We start from the raw sequence: 20,912 nt of genomic DNA, 5'->3' as shown, positions 1-20,912 counted from the left end.
GCCACACCATAGTGTTTACCAGCTTTTTATGTGTAGCCCTGTGTTCATAGTGCATAAATCTTTTCTACCCTTAAGGATTTTTGGCACCTTGTTTGTGGTCAGGAGTGCGCTGAACATTCAAAAAAAGTTAAAATTTACCGTAAGAAGTTAAACATTTCAGATACTGAGCTACTTTCCAGAACTGTTTTGAACAGCCTGTACTGAAGACTGTGCATGTCCACTACTTTGGGAAGCTTTATTTTTCTGTTTAAATTTTCACTCCGTGTTGTGAGGTTAACAAACTGAAATAGCAGTTTGCTTGCCTTCAAGGACAAATAACTGCAGCATTGTCATGCAGTTATTTCTTCATATTGTGAAATTTGACTGTGTTGAGTACAATGTTAATTATATATGAATGTATCCTTCAGTTTCTTTGCTGTTAAGAATGTGATGCTGTTTCTCTTTGCAGATGTGGAGGTACTGTTGGTGCAATTCTGACATGTCCACTGGAAGTTGTGAAAACACGATTGCAGTCCTCCTCTGTGACTCTCTACATCTCTGAAGTTCATCTCAACACTGTGAATGGTGCTAGCGTCAATCGAGTAACTAGAGTTTCTCCTGGGCCTCTCCATTGTTTGAAGTGAGTGTACATGTTACTAGGTTTTCAGTTCATTTTGAGGGGAGAGGGAGGAGGAGAGATGTGTTTTGGGCAAATCCATATAAAACATTCAGACTCATGTCTGTCATGAGATGATTTCCCCTATTTTGCCTTTTAACCATAATTAAAGTTTCACATTCCACTTTTCTGAATGTCCTTCATGCTTGAGTTTGTACCTGGAATTAGCCAGAGCATATATACTCTGTACAATTCACAGCTCCAAATGGTGTCCCCAAAACTCACTGGGAGAACTGTAATGCTTAAGTGTCAGGCTGTATTTTCATCCTGAAAAAGTGTTAGTATAAGACTTTTCAAACTGCTGTGAGTCCAAATCATTGATCTTGCTGAATATGGAGGCAAGAAGCCCTATGAAAATTAAATCAGCTTCTTAATCTCTCTCAGCTTTCTCCACTCCCTACCCTTCCTTGCCTTTCAGTGTCTTCTAGTGGTGGATGTGTGACTAGTAACACTTTTTTTTAGAGCTATTAAGAGAGGTAAGGCCAGGTTTTGCCACAATCTGGGATGTTCTGTTTGTGTAGCACCTCACTGAATGGGACTGTCTTTCCTCTCCTTGCAATGAGTGCTTGTGATATTCAGTAGGCAGCAGAGAAGTTGTGTGGCCACAGTTCAACTGCTAGTACAGACCACAGGCAGGGCTCAATTACTCTGGGACACTCAAGCTAGCCAGTTATGGGGAGGTACCTTCAGTATTTGGGTATGAGAGGGGAGTTTTCCTCTAGAAGGGACCTGCTACAGCTTCTTTCCTTGGAAGAACTTAAGACTCAGACCAGCTATCTTCTATCCCCAGTTAATCAGTGAGGAATAGTTTGCAGAGAGCCCCTTCTGCAGTTGCAGTGTAGGATTTAGGCTTAATCTGGTTAGAAGATAATATTTGCTTAAATGGAGGTTGTACCCAAATGGCTCTTTGAGTGGAAGATAGTTCTTATTGTGGAAGTTTTGATTCTTTCTACATGTAAGAATCTGATGGGTGAACATGTTGGGAACAGGTATTTGGGAAGGAAGGGCTCAGATTGTGACAAAGAAGGAGAGGTGTGTTCAAAACACTTGCCTTGTTGGCTTTTCTGGTTGAAAGTTGATCCCTTCAGCTTCTTCCCTGAATTTTATGGATTTATCTTCTGTTTAGAGATAGATCTGAATTGAACAGCAGGATGAATAGATATTTCATGCCACTGCTAGAAGCCTGCTATGATTTAAACCATCCCTAAAACCTAAATTAATTTGGGAAGCAAAATCAGACTGAGGTACAGGTAGTCTGTGAACTTTGCTGGTAGGACTTGTAGATGTTGGTGGTGGTTTTTTAAAAATCTGATTCTTATACATGTTTGGTTCTGTGATAGAAGAATGTGTATCTTCTGCCTCTGTTCTTTGCTTAGATGTGTTTTCTTCCAGGTCAGCATCAAACTACTGAGAAGCCAAGTAACTTTTACTTTGTGCCACATTCTTTAAATACAGTAAATATGAAAAAGTCCCACACACCATGGCAATGGATGGTGACAATAAATAATGCATAGGTGCAGGACATAATTATTCTTGGTGTCTGCTGGTTAAGGGGCTGGGGCTGTTTAGTGGGGAAATCAAACCAGATCCCTCTGTCACTTGGTATTTTCTGACTTGTAGGTGTCAAGGTTTGGTTCTGTCTTCTCACACTGAATTAAGTGCAGTGCTCCAAGGTTTACAATACTCGGTCTAAAAGCAGGGTGAATCAGGCAGATGGTAGAATTTCAGTTAATTGGCTGCTGTGGAATTACTTCTGCATCTTAACTATCAGCAGAGGTGACTTCAAAGGCATCTGTGTCAGGAAACAAACTCAGAAGAACTGGTACAGGTGACTGCATTCTTTGGCAACAAAAGCAAATTCCCTTATTCTTAAATATCTGTAGTGTGTATCAGATTGCGGATGCCTCCCATAACTAACCTTGCAGAGTTTAAATCTGAGGTCTTGACAAAGGAAATCTGACTGACCTCCCAGTGCTGACTTCCCCATGTGATATGAGCAGGTCAGCTGAGGCCATACGGAGCATTTGTACTGCTCTTCCAACCATGGATTTGCCACTTACTGCTTTCAATAAATAGTGCAAGCTCTTGGATCTGCTCTTTAATGCAAAAATTGTGTCCTGCTTTCAGTGTAGGCTCTGGAACTCCTCCAGCTGGTGCTCTTCTACTGATGCAGAAGAACATCAGTAACTACTACCATTATAAAACCTGCTGCAAACTCTAACTCTTTTGTTGCTCTGTGAAGTCTTGGGACACTGTAGAGCCAGAAGAAACAAATAGATCTGGTACACTTCTAAGTTTCTTGTTAGACTCTGAGGTTCCTGCTGCTTTGTGTACCTGCATATGTTATATGTGCACATACACGTATGTGTAACACAAAGTTATGGTGGCATTGATTTAAGTGCAGGTTTAAGTGGACACAGATCATGTTAATTGGGTTCAGCTTTGCTGTAATCTGATGCTGGGCCCATGCTGAGCTCTGGAATTGATTTTGAGGTAAGATAAGTTTGTTGGGTATTTCGTTCTCTAAGTGTTAGAAATGCTTTCAGGATGACAGACATGTTTAAGTAATTTGTATTTCCAAAGTGCTTTTGAGTTTGTGTTCACTACTTCAGTTATTGATGTGGAGCAGTGTTACCCACCTAGTGAAATCTTATCTCATGGTTACGGGTGTGAAGTGGAGATGTTGCTGGACACATAGCATGCCAGTATTTTAAATAGTGATGGTAACTGGCAGAGCCACCATTTTATTTTTTGCTTACCGAACACAAATTTAAGCTTACAGTTTGATTTTGCAAGAGAACTGTGACTCAGCTGCTGGAAATCAGAATAGGCTTGGACTCTCCTACAGTGCTATAGATGGTTTTCACCTGTTTGTTCTGATAATAAATTCCAAACAAAGTGGCACTTTTACGAGGGTAGTTTGGTTTATTGAGTAATTGACTTGTCATTAACCTGTGTGTCTCTTTGAAGAAGCAGTATACAGGAGGACTATTTGTGTGTATTGGCCAGTGTTTCTAAATCAATAAGCACAGAGTTCTGTTTTGTAACATCTAGTGAAGTAGTTAATTCTTAACTTTAAGTCTGGTTATAAAGCAATTGCTAGAGCAGTTTGCAGTGATGGGATGCAGATAGTCCTTGTTTCTCCTCTTATGTGCTACTATATTTTTTTTAAAATACCATATCTGATTAGCATCTAGACTGTTGGATTTCACTAAACCGGAATACAAATGGCTATCTTCTTACTGTGCCAGTGTACCTTCCTGCCTAATGGTTTTCAGTTCTGCCTAAAAACCACAGTTACATGGGATAGGCATTCCAAAAACTTAGGTACTAGTAATGCCTCATCTGAGGTCTCAATTCACTGCCTGTATTCCTGTATGTCTCTAAACCCCACAAAGATGGAAGGTGACACCCCCTTGCCACCCAAGCAGTCTTTCCAGAGCTGTGCTTAGAGTGGATGTGGTCCGATGAGATGTCAGGGCTGTACTGTGGCTGTGACTCTTTACCCGCGTTACACTTCTCTTGCAGTTAAGCTCAAACTGAAGGGAGGTACCTTGCATGAGGAGGTAAAGATTGTCTTTTCTGCAACAAGTTGAAAGGTAAAAACACTGGCTGCCCAGCCCAGCAGCAGTGCTAGGATAGCAGCACAAGGACAGCAGTTCAGAAGCAATAGGAGGGAATCCCTGCTAACTTCCAGGAAGGGCCACCTCTCAATCAGAGGTTTCATTTTTCCTTTTATTGTAGTCAGAATAATCACAGTGTCTTGCAGAAAGAGTAAAGCTAAGAATGGGTTCCTAGTTGAATGCTTAGTGAATTTAAGTCATGTGTGGGGATGGGGAAGACAGAGCTTTGCAACTGAAAGGCTGTTTTCACTAACTTCTGACATGTAACACTGCACTGTTAGGAGCCTTGAGAATCAAACCAGGACAGCACATGGAAAGCCATGCTGAGGTTTGTGTTTTGGAGAAGAGTGTATGTGGCTGGGCATGATAAGCAGTAAAGTTAATGACTTCCCAAGCTGCTCTCAGAAAGCGTGTGAGTTGCTGTAACTGAGCCTTCATAAGTATCTTTCCTCTCCTCTTGCCTTTCACTCTGTCCCTCCCAAAAACCACTGGGAGCTAAAGGGTGGTAAAAGGAATGTAGAACAGAAATATTTTTTTCTCAAATAATCTAGAACCTACAGGGATTTCTCCCTGTTAAACTGACACTTTTCATTAACTTCCTAATAACAGTTAACTCTATGTTCTTATCTTGGAGGTAAGTCTGTTTGACAACATAAGGCTCTACTTCTGCATTTAGTTCTTGGAATTCTATAACATGTCAAGCAATTATGGAATGTTATTTTATGCTGATTCTAGGAAATACCTGATCCTTCATGATCAGCACTGCATTGTCAGATATTATGGAAGTTTTACACAGAGTAAAGCTTAAAATGATGTAGTCATGATGGTCAGTGTGTTCCTTAATTTTGATGTGCATTTTATAGTATTGTCACTTTTTTGTCTTCTAGGATGATCTTGCAAAAGGAAGGTCCTCGTTCTCTGTTTAGAGGGCTGGGTCCTAATTTAGTAGGTGTTGCTCCTTCCAGGTAAATGAAATTTTGATAAAATTTCAGTTGCTGTACATGAGATTTAGAATTTATTTGAAGCAAGTTTTTGCATCTGCAGTTGTAAATACTTAGTAGCAAATAACCTTTGGTTCCTGAGCGAACTAGATGATCTCTAGAGGTCCCTTCCAACCCTTTCCACTCTGTGAACCTGTGAACCTCATTGTCTGAGGAACTGAACTGTTCATGTGCTCTGCAGCTCGTGTCCCACATCTGTGAACCAACTTTCTCAGCATTTAGTATCCTATACGTATTACAGTAGTATTTGCTGTTGTATGCTATCCCTTATGCGCTTTTGTCCAGTTAAGGAAAATGCTCAACAGATTGCATATGTGAGGAAGTTTGCACCTTTGAAAATACAAAGGTAGATTTACCTTTCAGCTAATCCATCATCTTCAGGAAGCAGTTGTGTGACTGTAGCTTTAAAACACTGCCTCTTTCGTCCTGAATTCTGGACAGGCTACTGTCCCCCTGCCATAGTGAGCCTGTTCTATAACTTCAAAAAGGGCAAGACTGGGTAGGATGACACGCTTACAGCTGTCCCAGATGAAGCAGAGCCAGCAGTGGGCTGGACTCCAAAGGGTAGTGAGGCAGTCAGAGGATGCAGTGCACGAGGATGTAAATCTGGTCTAATTGGCAGTGGTATTGCTGCTGTCAGCTGCTCTGCATGGGGACCAGTGCTCTACTTGGCTGGTGCTGGCAGGCACGCAGGTTATGCCTGAGCTGGAGTTGATCCTCACATACAAGTGTTAGCCTAAGTTCAATCCAAAAATAGAGTACCTATGGAAGTGTATGGAAACAATGCTGTGTAAAAACTAATATCACTACTTAGCCTGGAAGTAGTTCTTAGCCTTCCATCTTCTGGCCAGTTTTTACTCCCTTTTATTCTGTTTGACAAGTGTCTTTATGCAGGGAGAATATATTCCAGAAAGTTTTTTATTCTTCCCTTGACTTAGTGCCCTGCTTTCATCTTTTTTGTTGTTGTTGGCTTTGGTCTGAACCGAAGACACTATTATTCCTGTCTGTGTCAGGAAACAGGACTCCCCAACCCATCTGGGGAGTACTTAACTTTTCTGGTTTAAGTTCTTCGAATGCTTCTCAAATTTTCTTTAACTTTCCATTGAGCATTAATCTGACAGATGAGGTGTTGCTCTGTGCAGCCTCTGTATGAATAAGGAAAACATAGTTCAGGAATTGGAGTACTTTTAGCAGAATTTTTAAGGAATTAGGAGTACGTGATGTTTTCTGATCACTAGCTTAGTGTTGCTTTTTGGAGAAGCTGAAGCAATTCCAGTGGCTTTCTTTGATCATAGAATCACAGAATGGTTTGGGTTGGAAGGGACCTGAAAGGTCATCCAGTTCCAACCCCCCTGCCATGGTCAGGGACACCTTCCACTAGACCAGGTTGCTCCAAGCCTCATCCAGCCTGGCCTTGAACACTTCCAGGGATGGGGCATCCACAGCTTCTCTGGGCAACCTGTCCCAGTGCCTCCCCACCCTCTCCATGAAGAACTTCTTCCTGATACCTAATCTAAACCTCCCCATTTTCAATTTAAACCAGTTACCCCTTGTCCTGTCACTACAGGCCCTTGTAAAAAGTCCCCCCCAGCTTCCTTGTAGCCCCTTCAGGTACTGAAAGGCTGCAATAAGATCTCCCCGGAGCCTCCTCTTCTCCAGGCTGAACAAGCCCAACTCTCTCAGCCTTTCATCACAGCAGAGGGGCTCCAGCCCACTGAGCATCTTCGTGGCCTCCTCTGGACTCGCTCCAACTGGTCAATATCCTTCTGATGTTGAGGGCTCCACAGCTGGATGCAGCACTCCAGGTGGGGTCTCACCAGAGCAGAGTACAGGGGCAGAATCCCCTCCCTCGACCTGCTGGCCACACTTCTCTGGATACAGCCCAGGATACGGGCTTGATCTTGACACTTGTGGGGTACTTGTTAAACTGAAGAGCCTGTACTTTTGTTTCATGGTCCAGTCTGGATCTGAATGTTCAACATGGATCTTTTGTTTTAACAGCAGTTTTCATATGGCAATGAATTCCATTTTATAAATTACTATCCTCAATTGCAAACAACTATATTTTTTTCAGTAATTTTTTTATCTTCTAATTCCCTTTCCTTCTTCCCCCAGGTGAAATACTTAGCTTGTTCCCCCCTGCCCTGTATTCACACTAAAAATGTCAAGTTTGTATAATGTATGAAGTCTTATAAATAAGCACATCCTCATTCCCCTCCAGCTGACTCAGTCGTCATCCAGTACTTCATTTCAATTAAGCGTTAGCTAAGTGGATTTAACAGCGGCTCTTTGTTTAAATAAGCTTTAGCGAAACGTGTTTCATAATACATCCAGTATACTTAACTGAGTTCAGATTCCATTTTAGAAATTACACCCGTGAAGCAAGCACTTTATCTTTTCTATAATAAAGAAAAACATGTTTGCACAGCTGATGAGGTTAATGTTCTGTTCACAAAAACTTGCTGTTCACTTTTTTCTCTTGTAGAGGCTTGCCTGTAAGGTTAAAAAAGCCTGAGTTAGAACTTTAAATGGGGGTTTTAGATGTGCTTAAATTTTTTTTTTTTAGCTTTGATGGATGAAAACATACTTTTTTCCTAATATTACATTGTCATGTTAACATCTGTGTCTAGCTTCTGTTGTGATACCAGCTCACAGACTTGAATGCCATACCAGTTTACAAATATTTTTCTTGGTAGTGCATTCAGAGGAAAAAAGCTGTGTCTGTTTAAACACAGAACTAAAGAAGCAGCTGTTCCAGCATTTAAAATGCTTGTATTTGTAACTATATGTTACAAAGTATAACTGTAAGTTATCAATATTTTAAATGCTATAACCATAAAAATAGCTACACATGCTAATTCTCTTTAAACTGTAATGCTATTGAACTGAGTTTATGCTCACTAGTACCAATTTGATTCATTATTAACGACACATGGAATTCTGTAATTACACTTAGTTCAGCAGTGTTTGGCTTCCCTGGCTAAACTTCCTAGTGTTGCAAAAATCTCTGCCATATTTCTAATTATCTATTCTTCCCCTCACTAACTGTTAGAGCTGTTGTGGAAGGAAAAGTTGTGAGTTGTGCTTTCCCACTCTCCATTCCTAGAATAGGCTCACTGCTTTCCCAGCATTATTCCGTGAGTGGTTTTTGCTTAGGAAATAGGGCTTTGAACCAAGATCATCTTGAGTCAGCGGAGTTAGTGGCACTGCTTCTGAGGGTATCAACACGCAAAGCATAACTTGGATTTTGTTCTACTTCCAGAGCGATATATTTTGCTGCTTACTCAAACTGCAAGGAAAAGTTGAACAATATTTTCAATCCAGATTCCACCCAGGTACACATGATTTCAGCTGGTGTGGCAGGTAAGGATCTGTAACTTTTTAGCTTCATTCTGGAGTCCTGTCTACAAATAAGAGGTGGCAATAAATGGGGGGAGGGTGGGAGGGAACCAAAACAGAAGAAATTCAGTGACTGAATGATCTCTTTGTAGTGTTTACTGTCTTTGGCTTCTCATTAAACAACCTGTCTGGAGAATATGTGTACGAAACATTGCACTTAGTGTTAATGAAGATCTTTAACTGTGTGTGTGAGAATAGTCTTTTCTAGGAAAACTTGCATGCCTGCTTTCTCAGTTGTAAACTTGTGAAATGTAAAATGAAAACTTTCAAAACACTGACTTTTTGCTCTGCAAGCTATAAACACTGTTTGCACTGAACTCTGGCTAAATGCTTCTTAACCTGGTTTTTATTTTCACTTTTTCTGTTACAGCTTCGTAGATCTGGCTTATTTTTGTCTTTCAGAAATACGCCTACAGATATTTATATAAATTATACATAACACCCCCTCCTCCTTTGCTCAAATATGAGTCTGTGAAGCTTGCTTTACCACTGTAGTGACAGAAGAGCAGATTTCTGTAGTTTTCGTGGTTTTCCCTCTTTAGAAATGAATTCCTACTCTATACCTGCAATGTAACTTGGGTATATTTTAGCAGCTACCAATATTTGTTGCTTGATTTGTATGTTCTCTGCTTTGGGATCATTAACAAGGGGAGTTAAAGGCAACTGAGCTGAGTTATGGTCATGGACTTTTGCTGGGGATATCAAAACTTGGGCTGGTAACACTTTGCCTATTGTTGCCTGTGTCTTTCCTACAGAAAACAAAAATTGCGAGGTTATTCTGTGTAGGCCGTAGATACTTCACAGATGACAATTTTATGGTAGCCTGTTGATGTTTCTAATTCCTGTCAAATTTTACCACCAGTGTATATGACGTGAGTACAAGCAATCTGGAATGGACTGCCAGAGGTGACGTCAGAGCCATGAACAGGATTAGCTTGCTATTTAGTACTTGCTAATAATCTGGTACAAAGAAATTATTCTATAGGAAATTTAATTGATATTGGCTTTGTACTTTAACACACTAATGCTCATCTCTAGCACACGAGAAATGTGATGGCAGTTTTGAATCTTCTGACAGCTGTAAGGAGAACCATTTTGTCTTAAATGGGCAATGTAAGGTGCTCAGATGATGCAGTATTTTATCTCTTGGAAATGTGTTTTGTTTGTAGGTGAACAGCATGGGGAATGAGATGGAGGGGGATTTCATGAAAAGTTTATCCTAATCAGTTAAATGCTCCAGAAAACCTAATTATGTAATTAATTTTTTGTGCCTTTGCCCCTTCAAGGGGATAAAACATGTCTAAAATCAGTGTGGGGAAGCATGGATGGCAGAAACAAGTCTGTCCTCAACTGAAGACAACTTTTGTTTATCTGCAGCATTGCAGGAGTTACACATGTTCAGTGTTCCTTACCTTTAAGTTACTGCCCTTGTTCTGTAATGAAAAGTGAACTTAGATGTGCTGCAGTGACTTTTCCCAAGTGCTTGTAGACACAGACTAGTTTGTCAAGTTCTGTGTCTGCTCATTGACTTGCTTCCCTCCCAGAAGGTTGGTGTTCTGTATTTGTACTTACAGCTGTAGGAGGCTGGAGTAAGTGTATTGGAGCCCGAGTTGCTGTTTGACTTTTTCACATTTGTATACCATTTTCACATTTGTATATATATTGAACACTTTTGTGGCTGTTATCTTTCTCACACTTCCCTAGTTCTGCAGCTGTATTCCTAAACCCTAGAACCGGTGGAACTGAATGCCCAGTGCAGGTTCACACTACAGGTCACAGTTTTCTTTCTCCTGAATGACTTGGCACTATATTATGGATATTCTCTTTTTAACCTTTAAAAGAAGGTTCTTTGACAAACAATTTCTTGATACTCATTACTGGCTGTATTCTGATTTATATGTAAAGGACTGTAGCTAAAATTAAGTGTTTTATGGGAACGTGCTAACGATGTGTTTGTAATTAATATATTTCAGAAAATGCACTTAAACCAGCTATTAACAGTCTTACCTGCAAGGTTTGTATTGCTCTATGATGCAAATGAACTTAAGGAAATGGCAAAATAACAGGGACAAGATTGAATGTGAGCTGTTAATTGGTTGACTTAAACAGGTTAACATAAAAGATCACCATAATAATTGCTTTGGAACTTAAGATTTCAAAATTGGCAAGGTGGATAAACACTTCTAATAATTAGCAGAAAATAATCAGTATTGGTTTTTTCTTTTGCAGCTGCCAGTGGTTTCAGTAAGCAATGAGTAACTCAGTCTTAAATGAGGGATTTTTTTTGTTTGTTAGTTTGGATGCGACCTTTCTGTTAGGTAAAGGCTTCAAATACCTAATGAGCATGAGGTGCTGTTTGCACTTAGAAAGCTTTTCCTGTAGGTTGCAAAATAAAACAAAGATGCAAAAATACAATTTGAAAAAGAATTCTAACTTACTGTTGTGTTCAAGTACTGTAAGTACTCAGCTTCAGTCAACTTTAAATCCTGTTTGCTTGTATCATACGTTAATACATAAGCATCTCAGGCTAGACTGATGTCCTTGTTAAATGAGGATTGGTTTATGCATACGTAATTTTTGGGAGCAAGAAACTGAGGTATTGTGTTGTAAGCGCTTTTGTTTGCGTTTAGGCCTGATTCTTCCTTCTCCAGATAAAGCATATATTTTAGTATTTATTAAGATGCTTTTAATAAGTTTGTTTTATCCCAAGGAGGATGAATTATGCTGCATATTATTAACTGATGCCTTATGCAATTAGGAATTAATGTTCTCACTGTGTGCTGGCTTCCAGCCTATAATTTACATCACCTTCATACCTAAAATCTGTGTATTGACATGAAGAAACACTTGGTAATCTTTTTTGCTTCCTACTCGGCATATCACATGGTTCTCTTTGCAAACTTGGACAGTGACTATATCTGAAGCATACTGCAAGAATTAGAATGTTTGCTTATGTGATGATAGTTTATCTCTGTACATTTCACAGTTAGGTAAAATTCTCAGATTCATTATGAACTCTGCCTTCTCATCGCACCTAATCTCTTTTGCCACAACAGAATACAAATTTCTGTAAAGAACTGAATGAAATACTTGATTCCTGTATGGCTTTCTGATTTGCCTTTTTGATGATTCGTATCCTCATTCAGACAACATGGTTGCAAATCTGCTGCAAAACTACTTTGCCTTGTGTACTATTGCTGTTCTTTCTGGAACTCTACTGGCAAACCAACACAAGTGTAGATTTTTTAATTTAAAAAAATTGGGACCACTATTACTTAGAGATACCATATTTTTGTAAGTTTTAAGTCGTGTGTACGCAGTTACTTAATACCAAAGAAGAGGCATATGTAGTTCATTGATTACTTGTAGTAAAAAGTTTGATTTCATAAAGTATCTATCTTTTTCATTGCTAAGACAAGGCTAGCTTTTTTGAATTATATTTGGGAGGGAGTTGGGAAGAAAGAGGGTTCACTTGTAAACTTGATTAATAGGTAAGTATTTGGAGATAAATTGAACTGCTGCAAATGAGCAGAAATTTCAGTACTCAGTGCATTTAAACAAATATTTTAATATCTGTGGCCTGTTCTGATTATTTTTCTTTTGATTTTTTCCTAAACTTTTACCTGAAAACAGTTAGATCTCACAATAACTTAATTCACAAATCCTTCCAAGGGGATTCGATTTGTACACATGTGTCTGATGAGGTCACTGCTTGTTGTTATGATACAGAAAAGCCTGTGTCTATTTTAGGCATTTACTGTACATTTCTCCCGTGAAAAGAGTGAGATCGTGTCATCTCATGCTCCCCATCCGCAGGTCACTTCCTGCAGAAATATGGACTAACTTAAACCTCGTGAGTACTGAACTGAGCGTCTCTTGCAGCCTCTAGTGTAAGAACCACACACTGGGTTTGTAATATCTGTTAAATAAACAGAATAAGGGGAATTCACTTTCTTTATCTTGAACTCAAATGGTGTGCATTGTGCAAAGACATCACTTCTTAACTCTGTTAAGAGGTTGGGTTTTTTTCCTGTGCAGTTCAGGGAAAGGTGGAAAATGCCTTTCACTGCTAGCTGCCACTTCACTTGGCTCTGGCTAACTGAATGTCCCTACTGGGTTTAACAAGGCCTTTCATTTTTAAGTGTCCCAGAGCTGCCTTTAAAGTGCTGCAGCTGATATTCTGTGTTGTCATATTATTTCAAAGACCTCTTTTCTCTTTCTTTTTTTAATATGTATACAATCTCCTTTCTGTCTCTCCTTTTTCTTTTAGTTTGTTTTTATTTTACTACTTTGGATTTTAATTCAGCATTTCATATTCACATGTGTCTGTATCAATTACATTGGCTTATAGATTAAAAAAAAAAGCCCTAACCTTTGAAATGTGATGCATAATAGGAATACCTGGGATCTTACCTGTCTGTAGCTGATACAGCTCAAAGTAGATTGAGATAATTCTGTCCATCTAAAACTGGGATACAATTTCATAGATGGAAAATACAGAAGTGCAGAACTTTCCGGTATTAACAAATTGATCTACCCTCCTTATGAATCTGGAATCTTAATGTTTCTTGAGAAGACAACACACTGAGAAGCATTGTAAAGCATTATAAAGTTCACTGAGGCTTCTAAAAAGAAAGAAAATGAGAAAAAAAGGAAACTATAGCTTCATAGTTGTCGAAAGCCCCCCACCTTTATTTTTTTAACCAGTACTTTTACTACTTTTTTCCTGTATTTAAAAAGAAAAGCTTACCTTATCAAAGATCCCAAAATTCTGGATGTTTCATGTTTTGGAGTGCTTTCCTTGGTGTGAGCATCACTAAACTCTTATTTTTCCTCTTCCGCTAACTGTATTTACTACGCTACCTGTAAGAATGGAGCTGTAGTTGTTTCATCCTGAAACCTGAATCACTGAAGGCGCTTTGATTTGAAAGCTTTGGTTCAAACCATCATACTGTTTAGGCTCACGACAGCCCTAGGGAAAAAAATTGGCTGTGCTGCTAAGTGTCTGCTCCTACTGTTAGGGATGCTATGCTGCAATAATGCTTAGGGCAACCTGGGGAGTGCAGGTTTGGACAGGGTAAGTTGTGTCCTGTGCCAGCCACACTTCACTGGCAACTTCCCAGCCTGCCTAGATGTATCAGGCTGCTGCTGTGGGCAAGTACAGTCACTACTGCTGCTGATCTCACCTATGTTTCCTGTTTGAGATTTAGGAGACCATTTTTTGATTGAATAGGAAGGAGAAAGGGCTGAGCAGATAATGCTGTAACACGCAGTCTAGAAGTTACAGTATTCCAAAGCGTGTAACTTAAATAGGAATGAAAAGGCTTTCATCTTTCTAAATTAACTAACTTCCAATTAGGAAATAGGATGGGCTTAAGAGCTGATTTTGGTTTGGGTTTTGTTTTTTAGAAAGAAGTATTTCCTGGAGCATGTGTGGGTTAGGGGAAGTTAGTTTTCCCCAGCTTACTGAAAAGCCTTTGCAGACCTGTGCACTCCTAGTGCCCTTGAGTGCACTACAGTTATGGAAGGATTCTGATTTGAAATAAAAGAAAATTAAAGCTTTATTAATGCTAGTATAAAGAAATAAAAAGTGCAAGAATAATGTTTCCTTTCAGTTTAGTTCTACCCCTGGGGTCAAGTGCTGCTGGAATGGGTGGAGTTTCTCTGGTGTTGACAGGTCGGAAGGGCTCTGGCTAGCTGAAGTGCAGAACCTTGTTTGCAGGTGCAATATGCATTTAAAACATCCTGTGCCTTGTTATGGCAGAGTAGTTCCCTCATGTTTTGCATTTTTACATAACTGTTGGTCTACATGAAATGCAGATAAAAAGCACTTTTGGCTTGTTTGGATTTCACTCTGTCATATGAAGGACATAGATGTATGTAGACATAGAAAGAGTAATGTATTGAGGGGGAAAAAAGCCAAATCCAAACCTTGATTATCTACCCAATGAACTTGCAGGAAGTTACTCAGTTAAGAGGTTTGAGTCAATGTAAAAATCTATTTAATCAAAAGATGAAACTGAAATCCCTAATGTGGTTTTGCTGTTTTGGCACAGAAATAGAGCTAAATCCTAGCTGCTAATGTGTCTTTAGAACTGTAACTGAAAATCCCAATGAGTTATTTAAGATTTGGGCGGGGAGGTAGCACAAACCTTAAAACAGTTAAGATCCCCTGGCATTTCTGAGTATTGCAGTCATTTGTGTGCAATGTAAATCCAGATTGTGATTGAACAGAAGTAACAAGTATGCAAGCAGTTCTGCTAAATATATATATTTATGTAAGCTGTTAATGATCTTCATAAACAAGCTTATGGATAGCCTGCTGGTTGTTTAAGTCTTGTGCACCAGATGTGCACTGATCACGATAACTCCTTGTTGCTTTCCCACAACCCCAGTCCATTCCCTTGTAGGAGGGCAGCATGTCTTTGTAGTGATATACAAGTGATATGTGTCACGTAGAAAGCAAGTGTCTAAATTTATCATCCCTTGCCTGGCCATGTTCCAGCTCTTGGCTTTTCCCTTTCTCTCCTGCAGACATGTCACCTCATTAATGGTGCACGTGTGGTATTACAACTCTAGATGGTTTCTTATTTTGTGTTGTTTTTTTCAGAGCTGCCTTTCACTCTGCTCTTTTTCTCTCCACGGTTGTGCAGAAGTAAGAGTGATTCTTACTTCTTTTCTTTTTTTTTTAATTTGTTTTCTTTTCTCTTTTTCTTCCTTTTCTTTTTCTTTAGTGGACTGAAAATCAAAGCTTTAACCCTTAGCCCTTGTGCTAGCCCGAATAGTTGCTGTCTGTCTGGATAGTTAGAAGTCATGCTAGTTACTCTAACAATTTAAACACTCATATCCTTGTAAAAGTGTTCCTGGCCCAACCAACAATCTCTGCTTTGAATACTAAATAAGGCATTAGCGCTCAAATTTAACTGCTCTTTATAGTTCAGTATTAAAAGGTCTCTTAACTTACAGTAATATGTGCCTTTTAACTGCACCAAAAGTAGTATGTATTCGGTCTGCATGCTCGTAAACTCGGATTGTGTTTCAGGTAGCACATTAAATTGACAGTGATTTATACCATCTCAAATTGCTGTAGCTGTACCCGCAATGTGTTCTTATAGACATGTATTCCAAATTGGCTGATATTAGTCTAGCTAGCTTTGCTCTTCCATGGTATCAAAACAGGGTTGGTATGCTTAGATAGGCAGAGAAATGTACATGATTTGGCTTATTATATATGGGGTGTCTCTTGCGAAGAATCAAACTTACTCAATATTAATGTAAAATTTAAAAATAAGCTAAATGTTTATTGGCTGTACAGATTCATAAAACAGCAGTGAAGGGCTTCAATGGGTGCTTTCTAAAGATCAGTATAGTCCGAGTTTTTGCATCCACTGTACCTTACTGTGTGCGTTTTGAACGTAGATGCAGTTGCTCTTATGGTACTATCACATCTAACTATTCTTTTTAAATATTTTAGGTTTTACTGCAATCACAACAACTAATCCTATCTGGCTAGTAAAGACACGATTACAGCTTGATGCAAGGTAAGAATCATAAGAGAACCGACTAGTGACAATGGGAAATCTCACTGCCCTGATTAAGATTTCACTTACGTTGCGAATCTGTTCTGCGTCCCAAAATGGAATGGTTCTTCAAGTATGCAACATTTCAAATTAGAAGGCTGATGCTGATCTATCTACGAGTTACACCATCATTTTTCTCTATTTTAATCTCTGTTCTGAGGCATGCTGGAGCCACTGTAGTAGACTAGCCAGCAAATTTGGAATGAATTACAAGGTTACAGTCTCATTAACCATATAGTTACATTTTCCTTCAGTAATATATTCTTTTTGGTTTTAGCTGTTGAGCTTAGACATCCCTGAAATACAGATTTAAGTGTTTTAGCAGAAGTTTAGAAAAAAGCCTTAAAACATCCTGGGTTTCACTTTTTACATACCGTGAGCTCTAGCCTTCTATAAAAAGGGGAAGACTGCTTTCATGGATCCAAACACAGGAATTGTCCTAATGAAGAATAGGTAGTAGAAGTTTTATTACAGAACCGATTACAGAAACTGTTACCTACAGAACTTGTAATGAAGTATGATTTTATGCAAATAAGGAGAAAGGAAGACTGAATTCCTGTTTATTTAAAACAACAAGGGGAGACTGATGTGTCTCGATGCAACTGTTCTTTTTAGACTCTCACTGAAAACTTAGCATGCAATGTAAAATTCCTTCAGCCACCCTAAATACACTAATAAGCCACTTATTCCTATCTTGGAGATTGTTGGACTTCCTGTATTAAGTGCATATTAACATTTTTCCTCCTAGCAGCTGTGTTATCAGCTGCTGGGTGACTGGAGTACTTATGTCCCAGAACTAGTTTTACAGTGAGGTTTTTTTTGTGTTGCTACCATATGATTTCAGTGATGTAATTCCATGGGATTTTTAGCCCTGTATGCAAACTGATGGCCTCTTGTGCCTCTGCTCCTTTTTTACTGATTAATCAGTTAAGTTGCTTAAACTATAGAGCTTTTAAGGAAATCAGGGAATTATGGATTGCTTGTGCACGTTATTTCTGTCCACTGTACCAAGCACACAACATGTGGGACACCTGAAGAAGGAATACCTTCAATTTTCATGCAGAAGAGTGCAATTACATAGCATAATCTAGCACATGCTGTATTGTTGACTCTTCTAATTCAGTTTTTATTAGAGGCATAAAGATTCTTGGCCCATGGGATTATCCTGGCCTGATCTTGTTTCTGTTGAGGGTCTCAAATCCCACTAATCCCAATAAGACCTGGAGAAGGAATGTTTTTATTTCCAGAATGAAATTGCTTTAGCTATCACAGCAATGTTGTGCATCTTGCACATCAGAACAATGAATCCTTACAGCAGTATCTCTCAGTGCACCTTTCCAGGTATACCAGGGATGTGGAGATCAGGGTACCCCTGCAGCTGGCAGCTGTAGGTCCAGCTGCTCTTCCAAGCAGTTGTTCTTGGACTCTTTTCCTTTCGCATGTCAGCAGATCAGCGCCAGCCCCCCGGTCTGTTACCTAGCTTATTGAAGATCAGAGTAGCAGCGATACGTGCCCACTCTCTGTGGTACCTTTTTTCATAGCTCTCTGACACTGCAGGTTCAAGCTATCAGGACTTAAATTCTGCCATCTAGTGGTGCCTCATTCTAATTGCATAATAGCTACTGACACTGTGTCTTGCGTTGGCAGTGTCCATATGAGTTACCATGACTTTCACAAGGTTATTTGCTGTTGTATTCTGTGTGACTCCCTCCCTCAGGAGACCTCTGCTGGCAGAGTCCGTATGCTCCAAGTGCCTGCACTCGCTGCTGCCATAAAGCATGTTTTGTAATGTTTTGTATAGCTGTGTACAGTATGAGTATTTCAGCATGCACAAATCAATTCGGTAAGGAAGCTAAAAAAGGGAATAAGATTTTATTTACCAAATATTGTTTGATAGTTATGTCTAATGAGCATTTTCCTTGATGTCAGCAGTGGCTTAGTTGATTCAAATAAAAGCTACCTGTGTTGTACTGGTTGGCATGCTCCCTTTGGATATCCTGGTTGGTCACTGATAGCTGCGATGCTGTAAAGCCTGCCATTTGAACTCTCAGCCAGTGTGTTCATGTTCGTATGCCTTATAGCCACGAAATCCTAAAGGCTGTACTGCGAGACCTGCTATTCTGGAACAGGATGAGTAACTGCCATGCTGTGGAGCTGTTTGAAGCAGAATTTAGGGGAAATCTGCTCATTATGCAAAAGTTGGTAATTTCTAATGAGTCACTAACATTTACTGTTCTTGTGGGAGTCTATTTTCAGGCAAGGTAGTCCTTTATTCCGTAAGATGTGGAGGCCTAGAGCTGTTCAACTTGCCTGCATGATACTTTAGTCACCATGTGAAGTTTGGCTTGGGTTCAGAGTAGTGCTTTACCTGTGCTTAGTGCTGAAGGCCTTGGAGACTGTCTTTAGGTCCTCTGTTCTTTAAAGTGTCTGAATTGGAGCCCCTCAGCATCAGTGAGATGTTTCCTAAGATCTCTTGCCACTCAAGAAAAACTGTTTAGCTATTTTCCCGTCTCAAGCTGCACCACCTTGATGTGTCTTGCTCTCTCCTTTGTAGGAATCGTGGAGAAAAGCGAATGAGTGCTTTTGAATGTGTCCGAAAAGTTTATCGATCAGATGGTGTTAAAGGCTTTTACAGAGGAATGTCTGCATCCTACGCAGGCATATCGGAGACTGTTATTCACTTTGTTATTTATGAGAGTATTAAGAGAAAACTGCTGGAGTATAAGACTGCTTCTGCCATGGACAATGAGAATGAATCGGCAAAAGAAGCTGCGGACTTTGTTGGAATGATGATGGCTGCTGCCACTTCTAAAACTTGTGCAACGTCAGTAGCATATCCCCATGGTAAGTGGGGCACGTACCGCTGAGAGGCTGAGTCAGTGGTCAAAGGGAGGCTTTCTAGTGATACCTGTAGCACACTTCGGCTCCCTTGCTCAAGAACTGTTTCTTCGTCTAAGGCTTTTTGCATCAGATTCAAGAAGTCAACAAGAGTATAGTATTCAGAAATGGAAGTGTTTGTAAGACGATATCTAGTGTGGCCTCTTCTTAGGCAAAGTTTTATTTTCCCCAAAGGATTTACCAGAGTATGTCATAGAATCATAGAATGGTTTGGGTTGGAAGGGACCTTACAGACCATCTAGTTCCAACCCCCCTGCCATGGGCAGGGACACCTTCCACTAGACCAGGTTGCTCAAAGCCTCATCCAGCCTGGCCTTGCAGACATCCAGGGATGGGGCATCCACAGCTTCTCTGGGCAACCTGTGCCAGTGCCTCACCACCCTCTCCAGGAAGCACTTCTTCCTGATATCTAATCTAAACCTCCCTGCTTTCAAAGTTCTTAAGGACAAAGTCCTTTTTCACTTAGAATCTCTCCATATACTCAGCAATTTCATACAATTTGACAGCAAGTTCTTGTCGCCCTCCTAGGAAAAAAGGCTGTCTAGTTTGGTTTTCAGTTGCAGGTAACTTTCCTGCAAAGTAGTTGTGTATGCATTGTGTTAATGGATTGAGTACTTCATTAGTGGCAACTTTTTGAGCTATAACGTAAGCCCAAACAACAGTCCTCTTCTGCGTTTCAACTAAATAAATGAATCTGCCTTGTTTTGTTAGATACTAATGCTCCCAAAAATGTAACTTGTTTTCCTTTTACGCGTACCTGGTTTGCTTCTCTGTTTTTCTTCCTCCTCCTTTTTTCGAGTTGTTCTGAGACTGAAAATGTAGGGAGGGGGAAAGGTTGTAATCTAAAATCACTAATAGGTGTCTGGAAAACACAGTGAAAAGGGTTGAACATAATGACGTCTGGTTTTCTTTGTGCAGAGGTTGTACGAACAAGACTAAGAGAAGAGGGAACAAAATACCGGTCTTTCTTCCAGACATTATCTTTGCTTGTGCGAGAAGAAGGGTATGGATCCCTCTACCGAGGTTTAACCACGCATCTGATCAGACAGATTCCAAACACGGCTATCATGATGTCAACCTATGAAGTGGTAGTCTACTTGCTCGATGGATAGCAGCGTCACAAGTCTTCCTAGAAGAAGGTGGAAGATTGAAAGACTGGAGTGGACCACGGAATGTCAGTGCCAACGTGGTGGGCAAAAGGACTGTTATATCAGGAACGTGCAGCTATGGACAAAACAGGAGGTTCATTGTGGGCAACTGTGAATAATTTTGCTGCCTTATTGTGTGGTCTCTTGGCAACGTGAGAAATGGGAACTGCCCTTTAGGGAATGCCCTTAGGCATCTCTTAATTCAAAGTTGTTTGGTTTTTTTCCATCTGTTTATCTAGATAAGGCCATTCAGTCATCTTCAGAGACCTGATTGGTGAGGGAGGGGGCATAAAATACGTTTTTGGGCAGCCTTATTCACTTCTCTTGGTGATTGCTCTCAACTACATCCTTTTGTTCTGTTTTACTGCACAGTAACCTGTTGAAAGAATGGGGAAGATGGTACTTCTATAACTGAAACTTCCATTCAGTTGCTCTGAAGATTCGTGAGGTAGTAGTCAGTGTGCAGAGTTTTCCATGTTGCTTCCTCAAGGCAAAATATGGCGCAGGGACCCAGAACAGAGTTATTTCTTCACTAAAACAGTGATACTTGTTTTTTTGTTTGACGTTTAAACAGTGTTGTAGGTTAGTGAGAGGATCTGATTGTTGAA

At 39.9% G+C, this 20,912-nt stretch overlaps 1 protein-coding gene across 1 annotated transcript; it reads left to right on the top strand.

The window, feature by feature from the left end:
• Positions 1-448: 448 nt before the first annotated feature.
• Positions 449-20,511, top strand: SLC25A36 (solute carrier family 25 (pyrimidine nucleotide carrier ), member 36; the record flags this gene model as incomplete). Its single annotated transcript, XM_010153589.1, has 6 exons — positions 449-619; positions 5,166-5,243; positions 8,542-8,642; positions 16,153-16,219; positions 18,813-19,102; positions 20,075-20,511. Coding segments are annotated over 6 exons (901 nt in total), but the record flags the coding sequence as incomplete, so codon positions are not given.
• Positions 20,512-20,912: the final 401 nt, after the last annotated feature.

Source organism: Eurypyga helias, unplaced genomic scaffold (genome assembly GCF_000690775.1).
Source record: "Eurypyga helias isolate BGI_N326 unplaced genomic scaffold, ASM69077v1 scaffold14656, whole genome shotgun sequence".
Lineage (NCBI taxonomy): Eukaryota > Metazoa > Chordata > Aves > Eurypygiformes > Eurypygidae > Eurypyga > Eurypyga helias.
Note: the sequence above shows the minus strand (reverse complement) of the source record. Positions and strands in the feature narration are given on the sequence as shown.